Here is an 18,352-nt window from a genome sequence, read left to right on the forward strand (position 1 = left end):
TCGACATGTAATTAGCTCTTGAATATTCCATGTAATTTCCCTTTGGTAACATTTGACAAATTTTCGTTTATCTCTTAATAACAACAACGGTTCCCACTAAATAACACATAATACCTTGCTGTTGGCTGTTTTTTAACAACTAAATAAGTGAACTTTGGTCTTAATTCAAATTTTCCTCTCTACATACATAGCTTTTTCTATTTAGAAGCTCTACATACACAATATGCTCTTCTTTATTTGGCGAAAGGAGAATTAGGTTTCAAATCTTCACCGGTGCTTGGTTTTTGACCCATTTTTACTTGAATTTTTCATTTTTTTTTTAAATTAAGGTTTGGTTCCCAATTGAACAAATCGATTTGGTTTTTAAAACTATGCTCTTAACTATTGAATAATAATTAAAAAGAAAGGGTAAAATATTGAGATTTGGGCTAATATTAGCTAGGTCTAAGATTTTTCAAAATTGACTAATTTGATCTCTAAGCCCAACTTGGTCCTTAAATTTTACTCATAATTTGATTAGGACCCTGAATCCTAATAGTTTTAAAAAGTTTTAGATCTGATTGACATTAACCAAAATCATAGGTCAGTATTTTATCAAAAAAAAAAAAGAGAAATGATATGTCTACAAATTTTTACAACAAATCCTAAGTGACAGTTATTACTGGTTGTTATTGTTGAGGCAAAAAAGTAATCTTAATATTAGTTTCAAATTTGAACCAGTAACAACTAACCACCTGTGATTTGTTGTAAAAATATTGTAAAATTATTGTAGACATAGCATCTCTAAAAAAAAAAAATCATAATAATAATGCCATATGAACAAATTTAGTAATAATTAACTACTAATTACTCCCCAGATAATGAATTTATGATTATTATCTTTCCACAGTTTCCTAAAAAAAGAAAAAAAAAAAAAAAAAAAAACCAACCTCAACGACAACATCAACAACAACAAAGAACAACAAAAAGGTACAGCGTACATTCACATTCACGTCACTTTCTACTCTTGTCTGTCCCTTCACTTCCAAGTTTCAAACTTTCGTTTAGCTCCTCAAACTGAAACTTGACTTCTCTCCTTCTCTCTCTCTCTCTCTCTCTCTCTGTTTGTATGTTTTGAAAAGATGGCCAACAGCCACCAGCAATCGTTGCTGCGTTCAACACCATCATCTTCGATCTCCTCCAAGCTCCTCCTCCTCCTCACGGTTCTTCCTCTCACTCTCGCGGCCTTGGCCTTCGTCCTCCAATGGCGTGGAGGCATCACCGACCCCACCACTCGCTGGGCCCCACCTGGGTCCCAACACTTGTTCCCTGGGATGGACCCTTCTCCTCTCTCTCCCACCGCTCACCAGCACCAGTCCTCCTCCTCCTCCTCTGACTGTGCCAGTCTTCGTCAAGGCTCGACTCCTTCGTTTCCTTACTACCATGGATGGAAGTTCGATGACTTGTCCAATCTCAAGCCTAAGGTTCGGTTTTTCTGTGAAATTCTCTGGTTTTGAGGTTGATTTGTTGTTGGGTTTGGTTTGTTTTATTTATTTATTTATTTTGTGGATTGGATTTTGGTGGTGCTTTAGTATTGTGCTTGGGAATTTTGAGTGCTGCTTCAATCTAAAGATTAAAAAGTTTAATATTTTTGGTTCTGGGTTTTGCTTTTTATGGATAAAAATTTAGTGGTGGTTTAGTATTGTGCGTAGAAATGTTGAGTGCTGCTTCAATCCAAGACCAACAGCTTGACTCTTATTAAAATTTTGGTTTTGGGGCTGATCTGTTTCTGGGTTTTGCTTTTTATGGATTGAATTTTAGTGGGGTTTTGGTGTTGTGCTTGGAAATGTTGGGGGCTGCAACAATTTAGGAACAAAAGTTTGACTCATTTTGAAAGTTTGGTTTTTGAGGTTGATGTGTTTCTGGGTTTTGCATTTTGTGGACAGGATTTTAGGGGGTATTAATGTTGCTTTTGGGCTTTGATCTGTTTCTCGGTTTTGCTTTTATGATGCGTTTTGCTGGGGATTCAGTATTGTGCTTGGAAGTTTTAACTGCTGCTCCTATCAAAGACCAAAACTTTGACTTGCAGTGATGTTTTGGTTTTTGGGGTTGATCTGTTTCAGGGGTTTTCTTTCTGTGAATTGGGTTTGTACTGGTTCAAACAGAAATAAAGTACGGTTCTTAGTGATATTTTGGATTGGTCTGATTCTGGGGATCTCTCTTTTTGATGAATGAGATGATATTTATTGACTGAAAAACCAATCAGAACATGTACACTATACAGCCTTAAAGTGCCTGAAGAAACACACTGTTCAAAACAAAATCCACTCAACTGAATACACCAGAAACAGATAAGTAACCAAACAAACAAAATATGCTCTACTGTTTACAGTCTGAAACTCTATCAATTCAAAACTGAAATCTCAGCTCTATTTACTCATTGTGCCTTTCCTTTGAGCATACTTTCTGGAAATCCCCATACTCTGCATAATGCTGCACTATCAACCGATCTTTTAAACCCATTTCGACATTTAGCTCTGTTTTTGATTTCCAATTTAATTGAGTGCAACATGATTTCTTCATCCCTAGAATGGAAAAGTATCTCGTGAGACAGTCTTATGCAGCGGTTCCCTCACATCTCTTCGGCCCAAATTATTCCACTAATCCCTTCTTGCAATGTCATTATGAGATGCATAAATACAGGACAGAAAAGTTCTACACAGTCCTTGAAGCATATGGATCCTGCTATGGCATATGTTAAATAAATCCTAGATTTAAATTATGTTAAGACGAATAAAAAAAGTAAGTTAAACCTTGTCATTTGGTTGTGTTACTTGTGTACATGAAAAAGGAGCTCGAGTGACGAGTCTACAAATGATAGGCCAGTTGACGTAGCAATCGTTGAAGCATTGTTAATGTTATTAAAAAAAAAAAAGAAAAAGAAAAAGAAAAAGAATCACATGGTTTTACATAGCTTTTGATCAGAATGAGAAACTGTGTTTTGGGCTCTTAGGATCATGCTACTAACAGATGATGTCATGTCACTGCAATCTCTGCTACAATCTGCCAGCCAATGTTGGTTTGATATAATTTGGAATAAATTACACCAAATCTTTGACTTATGTGTGCATTTCCTCCTTAACAATTTTGTTTGCTTCTATGTTAATTATGTAGTCTGACCATACTTTTGTCTGTCACATATGCCGTGTTGTGTGCAAGCCTTTTGTGAGAGATTGCATTTGTTTGGGTTTAAATAATGTATTATTGTATTTATCTTAGTTTCTGAGTAGGCATTGCTTAGTGAGCCTTTGAATTTTGGAGATAGATTTGAAATTTGAAAGAAGATTTGGATTCTAATTCTTTTTGAGTTTTATTTAATCCAAATTGGAAAAATTTCCCCCTTTTAGAGTTGAATCACATTGTTCTTTGAGATCTTGAAAGTTTACTAGAAAGTAGAAACTGAGAAGAGGTTTTGAAAGTTTACTTGAAAGTAGAAACTGAGAAGTGGGTGTGATTTTTAATGGTTCATTTGTGGTAGGTTTGTGCATTGGGATTCAAGTTTGGGAGTTTTCTTTGTGATTTAGCATGGATAACGAATTGTGGGTTCGGTGAATTTTGGTTTGATTTAATGTGGCTTGGTGTTTTTGAATGTATATTGGCAAAAGAATTTGGATTTGTGAATGTGAAGTCATACATTGGAGATTCTAGTGATTTGGTAGACTATTTGGTAGTGGGATTCTTGAATTGGTATTGAACTTGGACTTGTTCTTAGCACTTTGGTATTAAACTTTGCAAGACAATTTTGTCTGATTCTGGTTTTTGCTTTTTGTGGACTGGATTTTAGTGAATACTGCTAGATTTTAGCGAATACTGGATTAGTCTATTAATGCTTGGTTGAGTGGCAGCTCGTTTAATTGGTTCTGGTCTATGAACAATGGAAAAATTCTGACTCTGGGATCTGTTTTAAAATGATTATTTGGTGGCCTATGGTAAATATGATAACTTCAGTGTTAACTATTAAATGTTTTGTTTGCTGTGATAGTAGGAGATGGAGAATTTGTTAAGAGGTCTAATATTGAAGGTTGACAGTTGGATTGATCTAATCTAGGACTTTGTTTTTTGGAAATTGGTATTTGCGTCCGGTTGTTCAAAGTTACTATTATTTATCTAAAAAAAATGGTTCCAAGTTACTATCTCTACTTCTTATGGTCATATTATGGATTCAATAAAGCAAATTATTGGACGATGGATTTTTTTGTTGAAGTCAATGTAAAAAACTTTCTTATATCTGTACAGTTAACACTGAATTAAATGATTATAACTTTGTGCAGTTTGCTTCTAAACTTGCAGATATGTATTACGACAAGTACTTCAGCTGGTTTAGAGCAGATCTTGCCATGGATGTTTTTTCATAAGGTTATTGGAGTCTCAACCTTTTTTCTTTTTGTGGAGGGAAAGGCTGCATCTCCGGCTGTGTCTAAAGTTCTGGAATCTATCCCGGTAAGTTGATATATATCCTCTACTCTGACTGCTTGACATTCATCTGCGTTGACCTTTTCGTTTGCTAACTTTTCAAAATGAAGTTGTTCTACTTTGGGTTATATTATGTTTTTTCTCTGAGCCTCTTTGAGCATGATTTTCATGTTGTTTTCTCAGGGAGTAAAAGTGATATATAGAACAAGAGCACTGGAGGAGCAACAGGCTAAGAGGTTTGATCACTGTTACTTTCAAATCACATATGATTGAATTGAAGCTTACTGTAGGGTATTGTTTCATGGTATTTTCCTCACTAGTATGTTGTTCTTAAAGCTTTGGACAACTTTTTCTTGTTTTTCTATTCCTGATTTGCTGGATCACTTTGTATTGCTCCCATAGTACATTTCCATAGTACTTAGGTTTGTTTTGTTTTCAATAAAATTTTTATCACTTATAAAGAAAAAAAAACAGAGTTACATTTTTCTCATAGTATTAATCATACGAATATTTAGTGGTCTTTCTTCTATGTTTCATTAGTTTTCTAGACACTTTAGACCATTCACATTTTTGCTTCCCCCTATGTTTCTTTCTTTTTGCTGGAACATCATTTCTGTATTTGATGTAAGCAACTTTAAATGTTCTGGCATTTGATACAAGTAACTTCCTGAATTATTAAACATGGAAGTATTTCTTCTATTGCCTCTCTTTAATTGTTTATGATATTTTGTTTCTTTTACTTATATATATATATATATATATATAAAATGTGTCTTTAATTATTTATTTATATTCCTTTTTTTTCGGGGACCATCAGCCGGATTTGGAATGAGACATGGCTTTCAAGTTTCTTTTACAAGCCTTGCAATTATGAGCTGTTTGTGAAGCAATCTCTCAATATGGAGATGGCTATTGTAATGGCCCGGGTATGAAAGATAGTATTCTCCTGTATCTCATTCCCCTTTTTTTTTTTACAAGTCCGTCCCGAGTTAATTTTTCTCAATATAGTCTCTTGCATATTAAAACATCAGGATGCTGGCATGGACTGGATAATTCATCTTGATACTGATGAGTTATTACACCCAGCTGATGCTCGGGAGTATTCACTGAGGCAGCTGCTGCTTGATGTGCCTGGGAATGTGGATATGGTTATATTTCCTAACTATGTGAGTGAAATATTTAGATTTGTTATAATGATATATTAGTGATAACTTATAGTTAGGGGCCTTGTTGAAGATGGTAGCATATGCTGGTCTTGTCATTCTTCTGTACTCCCTTCAACAATGAGCTGTGGCATTCATTACTTGAATTACAACTGATTGTGGTATTTATTTCTTCAGGAGAGTAGTGTCGAACGAGAGGATATCAAGGACCCTTTTAGTGAGGTAAACTTCCCTTATCATCTGCTGTCCTTTCATTCACTTGGTTCATTAAGTTTGATTATAGATGACTGAAGGGAATGGAATATCCTGGCCAAGATAAAATTTCCGGTTTGTTCATAAAGAAAATCTTGGCCTTTATAAATAGCGTTTTCATGTTTGTTATTATTTGTTTCCTTTAGTGAATTAGACTCAAATATACAATGTTTCCATGTCCATTATCATTACAAATTCATAAATTTGTGGATAATGTGACAGTTAGAATGCCTAGAAGCCAATAATGTTTTCTTCTAGTGCTTACTATCATAAATTTATAAATTTAGAAACTAGTGCTTACTACCATCTTCTAGTTGGCCATAGTGAGCAGTTTTTCCCTTGGAAAAGCATTTGGAAGCAAAAGATTCCCTCTAGAGTGGCTTTCTTTGTATGGACCGCAGCCTTGGGGAAATGTCTGACAATTGACAACTTAAGGAAAAGAAAGGTTTGCATTTTGGATTGGTGTTATACTTGCAAGTGTAATAGTGAAACTATTGACCATCTTTTCATTCATTGCCCCGTTGCTTTGGAGTTGTGGGATATGGTTTTTGGTTTATTTGGAGTTTGTTGGGTTATGCCATTGTCTGTTGTTGGGCTTTTGGCTTGTTGGCAAGATTGTTTTGGTTGCCATCGTAATGGAGATATATGGATGGTTGTTCCTCATTGTTTGATGTGGTGTATTTGGAAGGAGGGAAATAGTAGGTGTTTTGAAGACAAGGAGCGTTCCATGCCTGATCTCAAGCTTCTTTTTTTTAGAACCTTACTTGATTGGTTCTCTGTGTGGAGAAACCATCCTTTTTCTTCTATTTTGGATTTACTTGATTTTTGTAATGTTCGTTTTTGATTTGTTCACCCCTGTATACTCCCTGTGTACTTGGGTATCTCTCTCTTTTTGATATCAATGAATCTTTATTACTTATCAAAAACAAAAAAAAGAAAGTTTTCTTGATCAATTGACCTGCACAGGAACATGGTTATCGCATTTATATTTAATTACATAATTTTATATCTAACTTGATGGAGCTGACGATCCATATATATATATATATATTTGATAGGTAATCAAAGTTTTATTGATAAGAAAAGTATGTTGTGTTTACAATAGTAAATCCATTTTTCTATTGAATATACCAAGGGACTTTGGAATGTCACAAGTTTTAGAATTTCACGTGGAGTTACCTTTGTGCCTAAAGAACTACTGACCCTTTTTTCCATAGAGCCTGTTGACATTAGAGTTTGTTTTTTTTTGATAAGTAACATTAGAGTTTGTTAGCTGTATCATTTCTTAGAAACTAGTTCTCTGGTTTGGTAAAGTATTTTATGTGGAGTGCATGGGCACAATATTCTGTATCAGATTGGATTGTATAACCTAGTTAAAGTGCATTGAAATATTAGACAGTTGAAGTTGAAGATACTATGGTTCTCAAAAGATAGGTGAAGGCAGTGGATCATCCACATGTGATTATGTAATGAATTCAATCTGGGACAAAGCTTGGTTGGAGATGATGGTTCTTTTAACATTCAATATTTTGGCTAGTATATCAGAGTCAGGTGAAAAACCATGCAGTGATTATTTATTATTTGACCCAAGTTTGGTCTTTTTCAATGTAGTTGTTTGCTATGTAACCATAAAGATGTGTTTCATGCGTCAAATTTCAAAGACCTTAGCAATTGACATGTATTCCAGAATCACAAAATCACAAATGTCAAAGTAGTTTACTCTTATTTGGTTGCTTGTGTAGCTCCAACTAGGTGTATGAACCCTTACCATTACTCATGTTGCAAAAAAGATATCTTGTGAAATTTTTGCACATTTGGTATTTTCAATTGGGTTCTCTGCAGGTTTCAGCTTGACACATGGGGAAGTTTATTGTGAATATTTTTCTTTTGAAGGCTCTAGAAAGGGAACACTGGATTTGATAATCATTATACTTTGTGACATTTTATTATGTTTTCTGTTTATTGATAATGATTTATCTCCATATTTATCTATGTGCGATTTTTGCATTGAGCTCCACTAGTAAATTAATGCAGTTAATGTGATATCTTTATTAGAGAGACACTTTGATAAGTTTATGAAATACAAATGCAATGCTTAAGCTTCAAAAGAGACGAATCATGACATTTGTTGATTGGAGGGCATATTGGTGGATAGATGGTGGGTGGGGTTTGGTTAGGGAAATGAACACATGGTAAGGAATGTATAATGTGCAGCTTCCATTTAAATAGAATGAGGTTTTTTAGTAACTAGGTGTTCACCTAATTTTATTCTATACCATAGTTAGGTAACAGATGTGTTGGAGGTTTATTTTGTTGTCTAGGAAAATATTGTGGCATTATGTTTGCTTGTCTTTGAGGATACCTGTATGGTATTTGATGTTTGTCTTGTTCTTGTATCTATGCAAACAGATATCGATGTTCAAGAGAAATTATGACCATCTTCCAAAGGACACATATTTTGGCATGTACAAGGATGCAACTCGTGGTAATCCAAACTACTTTTTGACTTATGGAAATGGGAAATCAGCTGCTCGGATTCAAGATCATCTTCGTCCCAATGGTGCACATAGATGGCATAATTATATGAAAACCCCAAAGTACGTTAATTTCATACTGGAAGGAAAAAAAAATCAGTATCATGACCCTAACAGTCTTTATTATTGGATTTCTGATGTCAATACTTTATGCATGCAATGGCTACTTCTAGTGAGATAAAATTGGAGGAGGCTGCTGTTCTACACTACACGTATTCCAAATTTTCGGACTTGACCTCTAGGCGTGATCGGTGTGGCTGCAAGCCTACAAAGGAGGATGTCAAAAGATGCTTTATGTTGGAATTTGATAGAGCTGTGAGTCCAGTGATTTCTCTTATTCAATTTTTTTTGTTCATTAATAGTACTATTAAACAATCATAATAAGTAAAAAGTAGAAACAACAGGATTATGGAACATGAAATCAGTATTTTGGGGGTGTGTAATACTTTGTAACTGATCTAGATAGTCCATGAGCAATGTAAAGCAGTAATGTTCCACTAGGAGGTGCTAATTAGCATTTTGGAGGGACTTAATATAGAAACGGAGGTCAAACTACACAAATTAAAGTTGGTGGGAAATTTTTGAAGCCTACCAGAAGTTGTTGTAAGGAAAAGGACCTTGATGATGTAACAACTAACAAGATATAAGTATATAACTGAATGTTAAGACTCATGATAATTTTAATGTGAACCAATTAGTGGTTGCTTATATGCGTAGTTGTTAATTAATTATAAAATCCTGGAAAAGGAAGTTTTGAATGCTAGTATTGGACAAGGCATTTATCTTTATTGGTTTTGATGAGTATTTGCCATTTAAATGTTAACAATTGGGCCTGCATCCTGGAAATCTGTAGGCTTGTTTTAATCTCTTGAAACTCAGGTCAATGTCAAATTAGGGGTTAATTTGTAAGAAGAATCCTTGTTGCCAGTACTTGACTTTGTTTTGTTTGGATTGCATTTCCTTTTGATGAAACCTTCATCATACTAAGAGAACATAATACATTGCAGGCATTCATAATTGCTTCTACTGCAACAGAGGAGGAGATGCTGAACTGGTAAATATTTAAATGGGGAAAATGATTTTCTTTCCCTGATCTTCATGATCTGTTTTCACTTCGAACCCATTGCAATCCCTTTATGAGATCTCTGAAAGAACTCTTGACATGAGCATAACTTTTTTCCCTGCTTTTCATAAATTTATATATATTTTGGCCATTCTGATCTACTAGGTACCGGGAACACATTGTGTGGGGTGACAAAGATGTAAAAATGAAACTACTGAGGAAGGGCATTTTAACTCGCATATATGCTCCAATGGTAAGCATGATTCTAATTTTTTATTTTTTTTTTGGTTGGGAAAAGAGGGGGGGTTGCATTTTGATTTGATTAGTAATCAACTGGTTCCATGATTTGAATTGAATGATGAAATTTGTTGTCCAAAATATAATAATAGAAATCACGTCATTTGAGCCAAGAGCCTTGTAGCTCAATTGCCATCTTTGGGCGTTTTCAATGGAGACAACCAAGGCTCAAATCCCCCCTTCCCCATTGTTGTTACTTGCAAATTATAAAAAAAGAGTAACTGGGTCATTTGTTAAAAATTAATAGTAAAAAAGATTTTGACTCTTTGAAATAGAAATTGATCCTACTTAATAAATGAAATAGATCAATTTTCTTCCATTTGATGCCAGTAATGCTGCACACCATTGCTGATTTTCCCTCCCACTCTGGCCCCCTGCTCCAGCATCCACCTCTTTATTAAACCATTTATATTACTATTACTATTTCTATGCTGTTATTGCTATTTTGCTGTGCTGGTTTCTCTTTTTTGTCCACACACACACACATATATATATATATATATACACATACATTTTTTCTATTGTCTCTTGCCATATTTTTCAGGTCGTAATACAAGGTTTAAGGGAGTCTGGTGTCTTCAGCTCTGTTATTGCATCTGCCCCAACAACTATTTCGAAGGACAAATTTTTATCGTCCATTGTTAGTAGTAACTCATCCAGAGCTGCTGCCTCTGAATCCCTTCCCTCAAGAAGGATTGGTAGAAGTAGAGAGCATCAGGCCGCTGCTAGGAGGGTCTTGGAAATTGAATCTGCTGCATTTTATGAAGTGGCTGTTCCACCGTTGTCACCCCCAGGAATGAATGATGACCGCCTTATCATTGAAGTGTGATACACCTCCTAGCATGATTGCCTCTTCTTCTTCCTGTTCAGATGCTTTGTAATCTTGTTTATTCACTTATGTAAGGGAAGAATTAATCAGGAGGGAAAAAGAATGAGCAAGCGGGCTTGTTACTGAGGTTCATTTGTTTTTGGTTCTGTTGGTTCTTCCCGATCGCCATCCAAGCACTAGTAGTCTAGTTTACAAGTTCGAGGGAGATTTTGTGGTCAAGCCTTCAGTTGGCAACTTGGTTACAACTGGAAATCTTTGACTTGTCTATAGAAATTAGTATTGAAATTTCAATGTATATTTTTTATAAGTTAGCCCTTTCACTCAGGGATTAGTATTGAACTCTATCTAATTGATTGATTTCTCATTGATTCCACATTGCATGGTTATGCTAGGGGAGTCAACTGTCGGGAGGCCCTGCACCCGACTTACAGGGTTCAATATGGTTTAAAAGGTTTAGTTTCAGTGCTCTAGTTCTCCTGTATTTTAAAGTTACATAAATTGAGAGAGCTTTGCTGGTCTTGGGAGCCTAAAACTTGCAATAAATGTACTAGCAAAAAAAAAAAAAAGAAAAAAAAAAAAAAAAAAAAAGGGAAAACTGAAAAGAAGAAAATAGATAGAAAAATTGAAGATAAGGTTGATATAGTTTGTTTAGGCATAAAACATTTCTAGAGAAATAGCTTGTTTTTCTGTTTGGTTTCACTCTGAAAGGGAGCTAAAAAAGTTTGTGTTATGACTTGATGGAAAATTATTATCAAATTCCAACTTCGGAACCTACACAAAATTAAGTGGGAAAACAATAGGTTCATGTAAAAGAAATCAATTTCAACAATCGGTCAACTATATGGTCAAGGGAAGAAGGGTCAAACCCTACTTGTCCTCTTATTTTTTCCCGGCTTGGCTTGTCATGTCATGTATTATGTAGTAATTACTTGCTAGAAAAAGTATTATGGAGTGATTAATGAGATTCTCATCAAGATTTTAGTGTTTTCTTTTTGTAAAAATATATTCTTCCAATGATAATGCAAGCAGTATATATTCTAAATCATGAGATTTCATGTGCCCATTTTAATAATTTTGAAGTGGAGTTTCACATTCCATTCCAAGGTCCCAATCTCTCTTCCGTATCTTCTTTTGAGTAGCGGAACCTTGTGTTTCATGCCACTCATTCTTGTTATCTCATCTCTTGTTTAAAAAGCTTCAGAACTATAGAGCAAACTTAGAAACTAACGTATCTGGATTCTCTTAAGGGCTTTAATACTATTCTAATTATGATATCTTTGTTAAGAAGTTATCTTATTATTTTTTAGAAGGTATCTCATGTTGTGCTCATGAGCTACTATTCAAGCAATTAAAAGTTAACCATTTTATTATTATAACCTTATGATTTTAGTGGCACTATCCTTATTTGTGTTAATATCTCATCTTTATCACTGGTTTCGAAAATAGAAAATAAATGTGATGACTCTAATTTTTTTTTTTTGGTCGATGGATCTTGGACCCAAGATTTTACCCTCTACTTAAAACTTATAAAGGAGGAATTAGTTGAACTATACATTAACAGAATCTGTAACAATTGACAATAAAAGAAAATAAGAAAAATGAACATAGAATTATCAATTATACATATCTCTAACAAATTAATTGTGCACATAATTTTGAGGTATAATATAATTCCCATATTGTTTCCTAAAGAAGTATTTTATATGCATTATGTCTAATCTAATTGAGACCAACTTTAGATTCTGATTCTAGAACGTCCGAAGATGAGAACAAATCTAGCTAGCTGTGAAACATTAGCTCCTCCACAGTGAAATTCCTTCACCCATTTGAATGCATATATATACACACTCCAAATGGCAAGAAGAAACTGAGTTGTGTAAAATTTAATACATCTTTGTACAAGCTTTAGTGTTTGCTTTTGCTTTAAAATGGCACAGCAGAAAGAGCAGCAAAATGCAAGTGACAAGCACAAACAAGGTCTTGCCTCTCTCCCTCACTCACTAACTCACACACACACACACACACACACACACACATGTTCATGCACATGCAGTACTAAGTTGATTATTTTATGCTTTGGATAAATGATTTCATGGACTGCTTAGACTAAAGTTATATCATGCCCCAATAAACACCCAACAGGAAGTAAAGTTACACAAAAGAAAGAGAAGCAAAACGTGAAGCTTGAACATGGCCATGGCAAAACTTTTACTCAAAAATGGTAAGCTTATTATTATTAAAATTATATCATCATCATCACCATCACCATAATTATCTCAATTTAAGATTAATTCACCATTAAACTATTTTATTTTTACATCATCAGCACACTCTTCTATTAAATCCAATAATTCAAGATACTGCAAAAAAGAAAAAAAGAAAAAAAGAAAAAGATCTTTCGGTACGTAATAAAAATATTTATTTCAGTATATCATGTTATATATACTTTAGTAACTTTACTGTATATTACTTCATTTTTTTGTTTCTTCTCTGTCCAATTTGCAGCCTCGATCTTGTATACTGTGGCTGTTTCCGTAAACAATCCGTTGTTGAAAAATAAGAAATCGCAAGGTGGCTGCTCATTACTTCAGGATTGCACAAACTTTCTACTTTCAAGTTTCAACTGAAGAGTTCTGAGCCATATCTAGTGTGCTACTAGTATTTTATCGTGTAAGAGAGTATTCACTTTGCATGAGTGTATTTATAATTTAGTAGGTAATTTGTGGGATATTTATCTCTGTTTCTTTGTTCTGAAAGTTCTGTTCTTGATCATCATCAAGGTTAATTATATTCCTTCTGAAAATAACATACGTATTTTTAATTAAAAGTGTTGTATTAATTTTTAATTTTTTGCTAGAAATTGTTGTAGCTGATATCTCTAGCCATATTGGATCCATTTTCAGAGAACTAGATTTTCAGTAGTCAGTATGTTGTTTGAGGAAATGGGCCATACCTTTTCTGAAAAGAACTGGCACATTAACCATCTCTGTTAATTGTAAAAGTTTATTTGGCATGTGTAAATTTTGATACCTGCCAAATTGAGGTGAACCTATGTACATACTGAAAGAATATGAATTTATCAGCACGTTGATGCTTCCTATATCCGTGCTTTCATGATTGGTTGGAGCTGAGAGAATGCGATTTTATATATTGTAGAATACATAATAATGTAGGAGAAGATCTATAAAGAGTCCAGAGCATCCAGTAGCAGTACAACGTGCGGGTACTACTAGTTATAGTCAAATAGAAAGTAACTCCTCATAACTTGCCTGCCTGAGCTAGGGAAGGGATTGGTTGTCATTCAGTGAATAAGCAGCAAGTTTTTTATTTTTATTTTTTTGGGAGAGCTATTCAATTTATGACGTCCATTTTTCATGATAGTTTTTTATTATTAAACTAGAACATTAATTGATTTTTGGTGTAAGCGGGGATTGAATTCCAGATCTTCTATTTAACCATCAGAAACTTTCCTAATTGAATTAACTGAAATCCACGAATAAGCAGCAAATTGATCATGAGAGAAAACAAAATAAACCATATAGACTATAGAGCCCTAAAGAAGATGATATTCTTGGCCCGTTTGTGGAAGATGTAGCGAGCAATTTGAATGACACTTTTCGTGTCACAATAGGTGGGAATAGCAGAGGTAATAGGACACCTAAATCCTGTAAGAACCAATATATAATTATATATAACTACAGATGTGTCCATAGGGAACTCATTACGAAGACCCTAATAAGTAGTTATTTATTTTAAGTTTACGTCATGACATACGAAATCATCTAAAAACATTCTCATGATCTCATCATTTTATTGTCATTCTCTTCTTTATAAAATTGTTCCACTAGTATTGAAAGAGTATTTAATGATCTTATAGTGTTTATTCTAAAACTATTCTCATCACTTTTCTTATAGTTGCGTTTTGCATTCTCATTCTCTCCTAATATCTTTTGAGTATTACAAACTTTTTTCGGCTTAATTAAGACCAAGAGTAGTGGAATTTCATGTTTCATGCATCTGTCATTTTATTGTTATTATATTCAATCTCATCACAAAATAATTATCAGAACTTAAAAAAAAGCTTCCAAATGGCAAAATTTGATTCAATTGCTTAGGCACTCATCCACTAAGAAAGAATAATGGTTTTATGAACGAGTATATTGGGGCTAAAATGGGGTTTTATCATTTTCTCACAAACTTTCCAGTAAAATGCTTCATGTCTGAAATTATTTAGGGACATGTCATTGTTTTGAAACTTGATTTTTAGAAAATTGAGTTTCAATGTAAAGCTCGTTTTTTGGACAATCAAGTTATAGCGAAATAAAACTTAAATTTTTTTTTTTTGCAAAACTAGAGTTCCATTCAAAGAACTCGAGTTCTACACTAGAAACTCCAGTTCCATGAACTCGAGTTCCTTGAATGGAACTCGATCAAGTTCCACAATTTTTTTTTTTTTTTTAAATTTTCATTTCGCTATAATTTGATTGTCCAAAAATCGAGTTTCATATTTGAAACTTGAGTTTCAAAACAGGAGCATATTTCTAAATAGTTTCAAACATGAGACATTTTGCTAGAAAGTTTGTAAGAAATGGATATTTTTCCATTTTGGCTAGTATATTGGAGTTTCACATTTTATTATAAGCTCCCAATTTACACACACACACACACACATATATATATATATATATATATATATGTATGTATGTATATATAAATTTTATTGTACAAATTTTCCCGTACATTATTATGCACAAGTTAAAAACTACTTGTTTCTAAATTTGGAATTTGCCTCTGTTGCCATTATTTCTTTTAATCACATCTATGCATAAAAAAGAATTAGAACTATAGAGCCATTACAAATAGGGGTGTTTGCAGTGTAGTTTGGTGTGATTTTGGGCCATTTTAAGCGTTGCACTTTGCATTGCAGTCTGGCCAAATCCATAACCATATCGCACCTGTTTTGAGGTTACATGTGTGGTGCAATGTGATTTGGTGTAGTGTATAAGATGCAGTTTGGTCAGTTTTAGGATAGTATATTTTTCAGGATGTCACGGACAATGCCTAATTTACTATTAATAATTATGACAATATGACAGTAAGATTTTTTTTTTTTTTTTTTTTTTAAATATAACTTATGTAACAAAAAAAGTAACACAAATATATACAAAACAAAAAAGAAATCCATTATAGATTGATAGTAAACTAAAAGTACCACAAATATATATAGTATATACAAAAAAAAAAAAAAAAAAAAAAATTAANAAATCTCAAATGTTTTTTTTTTTTTTTTTTTTTTTTTGTATATACTATATATATTTGTGGTACTTTTAGTTTACTATCAATCTATAATGGATTTCTTTTTTGTTTTGTATATATTTGTGTTACTTTTTTTGTTACATAAGTTATATTTAAAAAAAAAAAAAAAAAAAAAATCTTACTGTCATATTGTCATAATTATTAATAGTAAATTAGGCATTGTCCGTGACATCCTGAAAAATATACTATCCTAAAACTGACCAAACGCATCTTATACACTACACCAAATCACATTGCACCACACATGTAACCTCAAAACAGGTGCGATATGGTTATGGATTTGGCCAGACTGCAATGCAAAGTGCAACGCTTAAAATGGCCCAAAATCACACCAAACTACACTGCAAACACCCTATTTGTAATGGCTCTATAGTTCTAATTCTTTTTTATGCATAGATGTGATTAAAAGAAATAATGGCAACAGAGGCAAATTCCAAATTTAGAAACAAGTAGTTTTTAACTTGTGCATAATAATGTACGGAAAAATTTGTACAATAAAATTTATATATACATACATACATATATATATATATATATATATATATGTGTGTGTTGTGTGTGTAAATTGGGAGCTTATAATAAAATGTGAAACTCCAATATACTAGCCAAAATGGAAAAATATCCATTTCTTACAAACTTTCTAGCAAAATGTCTCATGTTTGAAACTATTTAGAAATATGCTCCTGTTTTGAAACTCAAGTTTCAAATATGAAACTCGATTTTTGGACAATCAAATTATAGCGAAATGAAATTTCAAAACTAATAGGCTTAAGTTTTTGGGTTAAGTGGTTTTTCCTATATGTTATATTAACCACTCAATTAGAGTCTATATTAGATGTTATCTCTCCAATAGTATCATGATTTGTGTGTGTATATATAACCCTGTTCCATGTCCCATTTTTTTATACTTCCAACCATAGCCCTATTACTTAATAAAAGTGATTTAAAAATAAAATAAACATAAGGCATAAAGGTAAATCTAGGAATGTAAAATTGTCCCTTAAATTCTACTCCCTCTAACACACCCACATAAAAGACCACATTTTCAAAACAAAAATTTGAATTAAAAAGTTAATAAAAATAGAAGTAATAAAAAAGTTTAGATTCTTTAAAATTAAGATACATTATATATTTAACAATGACTTCTTAGCATTGCATGTATGAAATGCTAATAATAATGATGCCATCTTTGGTAAGATCGATGTTAATTATTTTATTTTATTTGTATGGCGTATTATGTTTTGATTATATAAGGTCTGTTTGGTAGGGTATTTTGAGTAACTATTTTCAGTGTTTAAATAACATTACATATATTTCTACACACTTTTTTACCCACATGTATTTCCAAAAAATACAAGCAACGTTACTAGAACAATATTATCAAACGGCCCATAAGTTACAAGCAACTTTCTTACAGGTTTTAGCTTTGGGGAGAGTTTATTACACAAGTGTGTAATAGATTTTTTTCTTTAACTTTTGGAAGTTTTGCACACAATTTCTAAATTGTCCCCTCCACTAAAATATAAGAAAATAGCATTTTCTTTAAAACTGATACGTGTTATTAAAAAAAGAAAAAAGAAAAAAGAAAAAAAGAAATTTAAGCATTCATTTTATTGTTTGAGTAGCACTAATAGTGGAGACCCAAAAAGTTAAAAGACCCTTTATGTGCGATAAGGTGAGAGGGAACCAAATCTTGATTAAGTTTCACATTGTCTAGATTTAGGGGGATTGGGATTGAAAGTTCAATATGGGTATGAAACACCCTTGAACGTTTAGACCCCAAATTACAAAAATACCAATTCAAGCTTTATATCAAACAATTAATGTGCGGAACATGATAATAAGCTTATAATAGAATTGATAGACAATCTTAGCCAAATATAAACACATTCACAATTGTAAATATAAGGCAAAGATAAAGGAAAAAAAGATGCAAACACACAGACAACACACAATGTGTTATCGAAGAGGAAACCGAAGTCCTCGGCATAAAACCTCTCCGCCGCCTTCCAAGCGGTCAATAATCCACTAGAAAATGTAGTTGGAATACATGAACAACAATAGACCCTCCAAACCTAATCTACCCAGGTACCTAAGCCCTCTAAGCTTCTTGCTCCAACGAGGTTGCGCCAAACCTTTTTCTTTTCTAGCTTACTGGATTCCACTATACTTGACCATAGCATCAACCAATGTATATTGATTCCTTCCAAACTGCTTCCCTCAGCATCAAATAAACCTTCTCACAGATGTGGGTGTGGTGAGATAAGGATCTGGTAAAAGATCTCTCAAGGGTATGACAATGGAGAAGAAAAGAGTAGAGGAATTTGTAGAGTTTCTTGGATGAAGATTGGGGATGAGGCAATCTTATTTTTCTCTAGGGTTTTCTCTCACAAAAATTCTCTCTGGAAGCTCTCTTCATTTAGTGGGTATAAGGGTCTATACATAG

The 18,352-nt window shown here is 33.3% G+C and overlaps 1 protein-coding gene and 1 long non-coding RNA gene across 2 annotated transcripts; both read left to right on the forward strand.

The window, feature by feature from the left end:
• Positions 1 to 1,003: 1,003 nt before the first annotated feature.
• LOC112033346 (glycosyltransferase-like KOBITO 1) lies at positions 1,004 to 10,958 on the forward strand. Its single transcript, XM_065769594.1, has 11 exons — positions 1,004 to 1,463; positions 4,330 to 4,479; positions 4,636 to 4,688; positions 5,270 to 5,378; positions 5,484 to 5,618; positions 5,793 to 5,837; positions 8,277 to 8,464; positions 8,575 to 8,716; positions 9,409 to 9,455; positions 9,630 to 9,717; positions 10,306 to 10,958. Exons 1-11 carry the CDS (start codon positions 1,122 to 1,124, stop codon positions 10,588 to 10,590), a joined length of 1,584 nt encoding a protein of 527 aa, XP_065625666.1. The 5' UTR covers positions 1,004 to 1,121; the 3' UTR covers positions 10,591 to 10,958.
• A 1,489-nt stretch (positions 10,959 to 12,447) lies between these two features.
• LOC112033347 (uncharacterized) lies at positions 12,448 to 13,436 on the forward strand. The gene is made up of 3 exons (XR_002885210.2): positions 12,448 to 12,567; positions 12,733 to 12,811; positions 13,096 to 13,436. It is a non-coding gene; the product is annotated as an uncharacterized LOC112033347 (long non-coding RNA).
• The last annotated feature ends 4,916 nt before the right edge of the window (positions 13,437 to 18,352 follow it).

The sequence above is a fragment of the Quercus suber genome, unplaced genomic scaffold, assembly GCF_002906115.3.
Source record: "Quercus suber isolate HL8 unplaced genomic scaffold, Cork oak 2.0 scaffold_28, whole genome shotgun sequence".
Classification (NCBI taxonomy): Eukaryota; Viridiplantae; Streptophyta; class Magnoliopsida; order Fagales; family Fagaceae; genus Quercus; species Quercus suber.

Bases quoted from the DNA above. Each gene is read 5' to 3' on its own strand.
- LOC112033346 (XM_065769594.1), top strand. From the start codon at position 1,122: ATGGCCAACAGCCACCAGCAATCGTTGCTGCGTTCAACACCATCATCT. The intron at 9,456-9,629 runs GTAAATATTTAA...CTGATCTACTAG, and splicing joins GAGGAGGAGATGCTGAACTG to GTACCGGGAACACATTGTGT. The intron at 9,718-10,305 runs GTAAGCATGATT...CATATTTTTCAG, and splicing joins CTCGCATATATGCTCCAATG to GTCGTAATACAAGGTTTAAG.